Genomic DNA, 8750 nt, shown 5'->3' with positions numbered 1-8750 from the left:
GCTGGTACTTTCAACAATATGAACGACGCTATCTCAAAGTTCGTTGGGAGCTGTACCGACGCAACTGGGAAGAGCGACGCAGTATTGTTCTGTCGTCAAAATAGAGGTAACCGTAATGGTAACTCAAATAGAGGCAGAAACAATAATGGAAATTATAATAATTACAACAGGAACAGAAACAGTAACAGAGGATACCGAGGAGGCGGTAACCGCGGTAATAACAATTCCAATCGAGGTAGAAATTATAACAACAGTGTCGTCGTTCGTCACATGGAGTTGCCTTAAACGGCTACCCCACGCATTGGTTCCCGAAAGAAAGGGCAGACTAATCCGTGGTAGTAGAACACGTTTTATTCTGGAAGACTTCAATGTTTCACAATTGCAACTAACTTAACTTATTAGCTCACCGCAGTGTGTCCTCCAACTCTTAAACGACAATGAAAGCTTAATTTTCCGGCAATTTACAATGGCGAAAAACAATGTGCCCAGACACATATGGGCTTACAAATCCTTCCTCATTCGGACTTCTTAAAAATACTAACTAGCCTATCGATAACAATATTCGATCCGCGACATCCCCGACCCCGTGAAGAACCGCTTCACTCAAATCCAAAACTGCAAGTTTAGAGACGGGTCGCATCATTGTCCTAGATAGGCCGTTGTCGTTCACGCGCACCTTAGCGCGTCTGACGACTCCATCAGCTCCGCTGTAGATCTCCTCCACGATGCCCTTGCGCCACTCTCGTCGGGCCAAGGCAGGATCGCAGACGAAGACCATATCACCCTGGTGGATGGGCTCCGTTCGGCGGCACCACTTCTCGCGGCGCACAAGCGTAGGCAGGTACTCCATGACCCACCTCCTCCAGAAACGGTCTCGTAGCAGGCGAGCAATCCTCCACTGCTTCCTCGTAGAACCCTCCTTGGGCAGCTCCGCATCCAATCCAGGCGTATCCGGCAGATTGGCTACTCCCTTGAGTAGATCGTTTGGCGTCAACGGCGCCTCCTGGTCCGCATCCACAGGCAAGTGGGTGAGCGGACGCGAGTTTACAATATTCTCCGCCTCAATCAGGAAACTCTCCAATACATGGTCCCTCGGCGCAACTTCCTTCAGGGTATGACGCAGTACTCTCTTGACGCACTGCACCATGCGCTCCCAAACTCCGCCCTCAGACGGGTTCGCTGGACAATTAAAAACCCATTCAATGCTTCTGCTTGACAACTCACTCTGAAGCTTCTCCATCTCGAATACGTCACCGAAGCGCCTGGCTTCCCTGTCAGCTCCCACGAAGTTCTTGCCGTTATCGCTGCGCAGTCTATATACTGGCCCTCTACGGCAGACGAAGTTCCTGATTGCAATTATGCAGGAATCCGTCGACAGGTCATGCGCCAGCTCCAGGTGAATCGCCCTTGTCGTCAAACACGTAAACAAGGCGACCCAACGCTTCTCCTTGTGACGGGACACAGTCACCAGCAGTGGCCCAAAGTAGTCCAGTCCTGTGTATTTGAATGGCCATCCACCCGCATCCAGTCTGTCTTCCGGATGGGGTCCCATTATCGGCGGCATCGGCCGCGCTCGCTGCAACTTGCACTCGTTGCACGATGAGATGACTCTCCGCATCATACGCCTCATCTTTGTGACCCAGAACTTTGTCCGGATCTCCGCAATCGTAGCATCCACATTTTGATGCTTCATCCTGGCGTGGAAGTCTCTCACAATCAGCTCTGTCAGACTGTGCCTGTGTGACAGTAATACGGGCCTCCTCGCACTGTACGGGATGCACAGTGCGGCATCAATTCTGCCGTAAGCTCGCAGAATCCCGTCCTCGTCTAGGTAGGGCACCAACCCTCGAATGTCGCTCGATCTAGCGACGTCCTGTCCAGTTTCCGCCGACCTCATCTCGTCGGGGAACGACTCCAATTGTGCCTGTCTGACCAACAGGTTCTCCGCGGCCTTGCATTCTGCTGCAGTAAGGCCGTATTCCTCGAGTTCGTTTCGCTGTTTGCGGCACCATCGCGCAAACCGTAGGACCCAGGCTGTGGTCCTCACCAGGCGACTGAAGCTCGAGAATCTCTGAAACGGAATAACAAAATCGTCTGCCGCAACTAATGCAAACTCACAGGGCATCTCTTCTTCATCAGGGGCATCTGGAACACGCTCAGTTCCTTCCTCAGGCCCCGGCCAGCTGGCTCCTGGCTGCCTCAAAAATGCAGGTCCTCTTAGCCACCTTGATTCCTGGCTAAGGTCGACTCCTTTCTGCGACCGCGTCGCATCATCAGCCGCATTGTCGGCTGTAGGCACCCATCTCCATTGGGAAACCTTCGACGACTCCAAAATCTCCGCCACTCGGTTGCCAACAAACTGCTTATACCGGCGGTGGGTGCTGCCGATCCATCTCAGCACCGTCTTAGAGTCCGTCCATAACACCAGGTCCGTGATGACCACACTGTGCTCCTCCTTGACAGTGTTCATCAGCCTGGTTCCAAGAACTGCTGCCTGCAGCTCCAGCCGTGGGATCGTCATCGTTCTCATGGGGGCACACTTCGTCTTCGCACTCACGAAGCTCACCTGCACGTCGTCGTCCTCATATGTGACCCTCCAATAGGCCACCGCCGCGAATGCTGCCTGACTAGCATCCACGAAGACGTGCAACTCTACGGCCCGGACTGCTCCACGCCCAAAATAATGGCGCGGACATCGGAACTGTCCCACGGTGTCCATCTTTTTGCGCCAAATCGCAAAGGCTTTGCTTAACTCCTCCGGTAGTGGTTCGTCCCACTGGATCTTCTGCCTCCAAATCTCTCGCAGCAGCAGCTTCGCTGTAACCATGAGGCAGCACAGGAATCCCAGGGGATCGAACGTTGACATCACCAGGCTCAAATATTCCCTCTTCGTAGGGACTCGATCTCCACTCAGGACGCTGCTTGGCACTCGATGATACTCCACGTTGAATCTGAAGTCATCTGTTGCTACTTGCCAACGCATTCCGAGGATCTTCTCTTCAGCCTCACCCCATCCGACGCTCTTGACTCGACCAGGTCCTAAAGCCGTCTCCACGGTGGGTGAGCTGGATGAAAACTTGCATAATTCGAATCCAGCATCCTTGTGTATCTCCTTCACTCGGGTAGATACGCTGATAGCCTCGCTCTCTGTAGCGAAACTGTCCACGTAGTCATCGACATAATGGTAGTCGGTGATGGCCTTGACCGCTCTCGGATCCGAATCCCGATACTTCAGGGCATTCATAGTCTTCACGTAATGCGCAGCGCTCGGCGAGCAGGCTGCTCCAAACGTCATTACGTTCATCTCGTAGACATCCGGATCTCTCTCGTCGTCGCCATCTCTCCAGAGGAATCGTTGGGAACATCTATCCTCGGGTCGGATCAGCACTTGGTGGAACATCTCCTTGATGTCACCGCAGACTCCGACGGCTCCCTCTCTGAAATGAAAGAGCACAGCCGGCAAAGGCTTATAGTGCTGAGGCCCTTTGTCCAGCTCCGAATTTAGCGAGGTTCCTCCAACTTTGGCTGCAGCATCAAACACAAGCCGTACCTTGCCGGGCTTGTTTGGGTTTTCGACACCAAAATGTGGCAAATACCATAGGCGATCGCTCCTTACCGCGACCTCCTCCGGCTGCAGCCTCCTCGCGTATCCTTTAGATACGTAATCCTTTATAATCCGATCGTATTCCTGCGCCAACGGCTTGTTGCGCTTCATCTTCTTCTCGACGTTGACCAGCCTCCTGTACGCCATCTCATAGCTCTGTGGCAGCACAACGTGGTCGTCCTTCCAGAGTAATCCCGTCTGGTAGCGACGCCCCACTTTCACCGTGGTGTCTTCGAGTATCCTTTGGGCCCGAACATCGTCGCTGGCTGCGACCGGCGGCGCGTGCTTCACTCCAAAGTTCTCCATGTCGAAGTAGTCCTCCACCATCTTTTCCATCGCGTCATCCACTGACACGGCAAGTAGGCAGGACCTCGGTGACGGCGTGGTCGGTTGCCCACTTACAGGCCCAAACACAACCCAGCCCAGCTCGGTTGCGGCCGCATACGGTCCCTCTCGAGCGAACCGCCTCGTCCTAAATGGCAACCCCAGATGTCCGTGATCCAGGCCGATGAGCAGCTTCGGCGCCACGTTGCTGTAAGGCTTCATCGGCAGACGCGCATCCCTGTGCACGCCCTGGACATCTCGTCGGCTCAATGTCTGCATCGGCAAACTCAAATTCGAAACGGCATAAACGTTTTTCAATACATGGCGAGTGGGCTTTCCAACTCCACTTATCTTCAGACTCACCACGTTGGTAGGCTCTCTGGTTGCCTTACCTCCAAACCATTGGATATTTAGCTGCCGACGCTCTCCTTGCACTCCAAGATCCTTTCGTAGCTCGTCATCGATCATCGTGACGGAGGAACCCTCATCTAGGAGCGCATACGTATCCACCTCTCGCCCCGCTCCGTACAGCGTAACCGGCAGTATACGGAACAGTAGACGGCCTCCTTCGGCGTCAACGCAGCTCAAATTCCTCTGCATGGGCGTTCCCGCTTCACGCGGAGCTCCTCTCTCCAGGCTGTTGCTGGGAGCGGCTGGCTGCCGGTTCCTCTCCTGGTCCCTGGCCGGGCTGCGTCTGGAAACTGCTGGCTGCTGGTTCCTCTCCTGGTCCCTGGCTGGGCTGCGTCTGGAAACTGCTGGCTGCTGGTTCCCTTCGTGGCGTCTGAAGCCACCTTGCTGCAGCGGCCTTCGCTCCTCGTCCGCACCATGTAGCAGACGGTGATGCTCCCTTCGGCATCCATTAATCTGGCACTCACCTTGCGTATAGCAGGATCTAGCCGTGTGCCCGCTTCGCAGGCATTTGAAGCAGAGCCGATGCCTCTTCACATTGCTCCACCTTTCCTGTGGCGAGGCTCCAATAAATTCTCTGCAGTTTAATATTCCATGCTGTCCTCCACAGATGGGACAACCTCCATGCCGATCATTCTGTTGATCGCATTCATTATGGTTGACGCTTGCATGTAGAAGTCGACGCCTCGGCTCCTTTCCCTCGACGTCCAAAACCGTGCACACCACGTTTGCGTACTCCTGTAGCCACGCGCTGAAGTGGACTACAGTGGGAAAGGGCGCAATCGTTGCAGCATGCCTGGCCCAGTCCACTCGCTTGCTCATTGGCAGCTTGGCCACAAGCTCCTCCATGAGGGTTGGGTTCCCCAGGTGCTGCTCCGCCTTCGCTGACTGCAAGAAAGCCGCGAGGTTACTCACTCGGGTTGCGAAGGGAATGATCTTCGCCAAATTGTGCTCCGAAATTGGCTGCACCTCTCGCACGTTGTTGAGCTGGCTGCGTATAAGCTGCTCCGGTCGTCCGAACCTAAAGCCCAGCTGCTCCATCACGGCGCTGACATTTCCTGGATGAATCAATAGCGCCTTCACTGCCTCGCGCGCTTCATTCTTCAGCGCCTTCAACAACCTCTGGTTGTTCTCCAGGTCCGTGCAGTTGTACGCTCGGGTCGTCTCCACGAACGCACAGCTGAAGATCGGCCACTCCTCTGGCTGCCCTCCAAATATAGGCAAGTCCGGAAGCTTCCTTGGCCCATATGCTCCCTGGATTCCACTCGGCGTCGTCGCGGCGTAGGATCCGACAAGTGCTGTTGTCGCATTGTGGATGCTCACGCTCGGTAGCACGAGTCCATGCGCTGGCTGCGCAATGCCTGTTGCACACAGCGGCTCCACAAAATAGTTGCTAGTAGTTAGCAATGGCGGTCCACTCGAAGATGGCGGCAGCGTGCATGCCGCACCGCTCGCACCGTCACCGTTGTATGGCACCGACCCGACCCCGTTATGTAAGGCCTCTCCGTTAGATGTGGGTATTGGCTGGTCGCTCCAAAATGGCGGCCGCCCCGACGCTCCACTGTTGGCGCCAACTGCGATTGGCGCGCAATTGGCGGTGCTCACACTTTCCAGGGATCTAGCCTTCTCCAGCTCCCTCTCCAACGCTGCGATCCTCTCCATGAGTTCCAACGCGAGGGGCTGGTTCACTTCCAGTACTGAACTCGCAGCTGTGACAGCAGTACTTCTAGGTTGGGAAGCTACTGTAGTCACCGTAGTGGCCGGGCAAGGAATCGACGCCGCCGTGATGTTCACCCGCGTCCGAGTTTCTGCTCCACTACTGGCTGGCTGCTGACTCACTGTTGTTATAGGGGTGGCTTCTCCTCTGTTCAGCCGGGCACTCTTCCTGGGGGAATGCTGCATCTTTCCCAGCTCCAAAATGGCGGCGCCTCTGCGCGTCCAATATGGCGGCGCCTCTGCGCGTCCAAAATGGCGGCGCCTCTACGCGTCCAAAATGGCGTCTCTGACGCCTCGTGCCGCTGGCTGCGGCCACGGATGCTTGGCGCTCTTTTGCGCCTTCTGACCGCTGGCTGCGGTCTCCACAAATGACGCTTCTTGCGTCTCCTTGTCGCTGGCTGCGACCCGTTCGCATCGGCGTTCGACGCTGGCTGCGTCCCTCTATGTCGTTGGCTGCGACTCCTCTGCCGGTACGTAGCGCTGGCTGCGCTCACACAAATCCTCCTTGCTGGCCGTCTAAACCGTCACTCCAGCTCCGGCAACTCTCTAGCTGGCCGTCTAAACCGTCTTTCCAGCGCAAGTTGCCCCTGCAGTCGCCCTAGGATTGCGAATAAAAGGCTGTCGTCGTTCGTCACATGGAGTTGCCTTAAACGGCTACCCCACGCATTGGTTCCCGAAAGAAAGGGCAGACTAATCCGTGGTAGTAGAACACGTTTTATTCTGGAAGACTTCAATGTTTCACAATTGCAACTAACTTAACTTATTAGCTCACCGCAGTGTGTCCTCCAACTCTTAAACGACAATGAAAGCTTAATTTTCCGGCAATTTACAATGGCGAAAAACAATGTGCCCAGACACATATGGGCTTACAAATCCTTCCTCATTCGGACTTCTTAAAAATACTAACTAGCCTATCGATAACAATATTCGATCCGCGACAAACAGAAATAACAATAACAACTATGTCCGAGTTACACAAGGTTCTTCGGAAAACCAAAAAGCACTATTATATACACAAAACTAGTTTGTTCGATTAATCTTAATCTAAGTATATATGCAAATTTCTAAAATGCCAAAAGAAACAAAAAATTTACATTCCTAATAGACACTGGAGCAGACATTTCACTTTTAAAAGAAAATGTTATAAAATCCACGAACGTTGATAATAATCAACAGATAAATATTCAAGGCATAGGCCAAGGAGTCGAACACTCCATCGGAATGATCAATATAGAAATTCAAACAGGGAGATTCATATTACCCCACAATTTTCATGTTGTTAATTTTAACTTTCCAATACCATGTGATGGTATATTAGGCATTGACTTTATTAAGAAATACAATTGCCAGCTTGATTTCAAACCAAAGGATGACTGGTTTATAATTAGACCCCAATACTTAAAATATCCGATTTATGTACCAATTACATACAATGCTGGAAATAACCAGCAAGATCCGAAGTAGTCCGCAGAATTTCACTAAGTCCGTCCGATATTAATATATTTATACACAACCAAGAAATTCAACCTGGTATTTTTCCTATCTCCTACCAGCAAGATCCGAAGTAGTCCGCAGAATTTCACTAAGTCCGTCCGATATTAATATATTTATACACAACCAAGAAATTCAACCTGGTATTTTTATAGCAAATATGGTAGCAAAAGCTAACATGGCTATTGTCCGATTGGTAAATACAACATCAAATAACCAAATGGTGAACCTAGACAGAAAAGAATACGAATCACTAGAAAATTACAACATCCTTAAGTCCGATAACATAGAAAGAACGGAAAATGTATTGCAAAAGCTAAAACAAAATTTTCCGCCACTTTTCAAAAGCACACTTGAAAAATTATGCATACAATAAAGTGATATATTCGGACTTGAAACCGAATCAATTACAACAAATAATTTTTATAAACAAAAATTGAAGTTGAAAGACAATGAACCGGTTTATATAAAAAACTACAGAAACCCTCACAGTCACATAGAAGAAATAAAGTCCCAAGTACAAAAACTAATTGTAGACAAAATAGTAGAACAATCTGTATCCGAATACAATAGCCCGCTGCTACTTGTTCCGAAAAAAGCTCTACCGGACTCTAATAAAAAAAGATGGCGATTAGTAATTGACTATCGTCAAATAAATAAAAAACTACTGTCCGATAAATTCCCGATCCCTAGGATAGACTATATACTCGATCAATTAGGAAGAGCCAAATATTTCATGTCTGGACTTAATGTCTGGCTTTCATCAAATAGAACTTGATGAAGATTCTAGATATATAACGCATTTTCAACGAGCAATGGCTCATATCGCATCACGCGACTGCCATACGGCTTAAAAATAGAGCCCAATTCATTCCAAAGAATGATGACTATAGCATTCTCTGGTGTAGAACCTTCGCAAGCTTTCCTATACATGGACGATCTAGTTGTAATTGGTTGCTTCAAAAAACATATGGTTAAAAACTTAACAAACGTTTTTAACATATGTAGGAAGCATAAACTGAAATTACACCCAGAAAAATGTTCGTTCTTCATGCACGAAGTAACCTTTTTAGGCCATAAGTGCAATGACAAAGGAATCTTGCCTGATGACAAAATGACGTTATCGAAAAGTATCCAATTCCCACGGATGCAGATAGCGCTAGAAGATTTGTTGCATTCTGTAATTACTATCGACGTTTTAGAAAAA

General features: G+C 50.7%; 1 protein-coding gene across 4 annotated transcripts; it reads right to left on the bottom strand.

The window, feature by feature from the left end:
• Positions 1–254: 254 nt before the first annotated feature.
• On the bottom strand, positions 255–6983 carry LOC120458168. Of its 4 annotated transcripts, XM_044006904.1 has the most exons (4): positions 6825–6983; positions 569–6772; positions 408–510; positions 262–363 (listed from the first exon to the last, which is right to left on the bottom strand). In XM_044006904.1, exons 2-3 carry the CDS (start codon positions 6236–6238, stop codon positions 502–504), a joined length of 5679 nt encoding a protein of 1892 aa, XP_043862839.1. In that variant the 5' UTR covers positions 6239–6772; positions 6825–6983; the 3' UTR covers positions 262–363; positions 408–501. The 4 variants fall into 4 exon arrangements, with proteins under 4 accessions (XP_043862837.1, XP_043862839.1, XP_043862836.1 ...); XM_044006902.1 differs by having other exon boundaries at positions 255–355; positions 408–6772; XM_044006901.1 differs by having other exon boundaries at positions 408–6772.
• Between the last annotated feature and the right edge of the window lie 1767 nt (positions 6984–8750).

The sequence above is a fragment of the Drosophila santomea genome, chromosome 2L (genome assembly GCF_016746245.2).
Source record: "Drosophila santomea strain STO CAGO 1482 chromosome 2L, Prin_Dsan_1.1, whole genome shotgun sequence".
Lineage (NCBI taxonomy): Eukaryota > Metazoa > Arthropoda > Insecta > Diptera > Drosophilidae > Drosophila > Drosophila santomea.
The sequence above is the reverse complement of the archived record's forward strand: the minus strand, read 5'-3'. Positions and strand labels throughout refer to the sequence as shown.

Bases quoted from the DNA above. Each gene is read 5' to 3' on its own strand.
- LOC120458168 (XM_044006902.1), bottom strand. From the start codon at position 6,238: ATGCAGCATTCCCCCAGGAAGAGTGCCCGGCTGAACAGAGGAGAAGCC.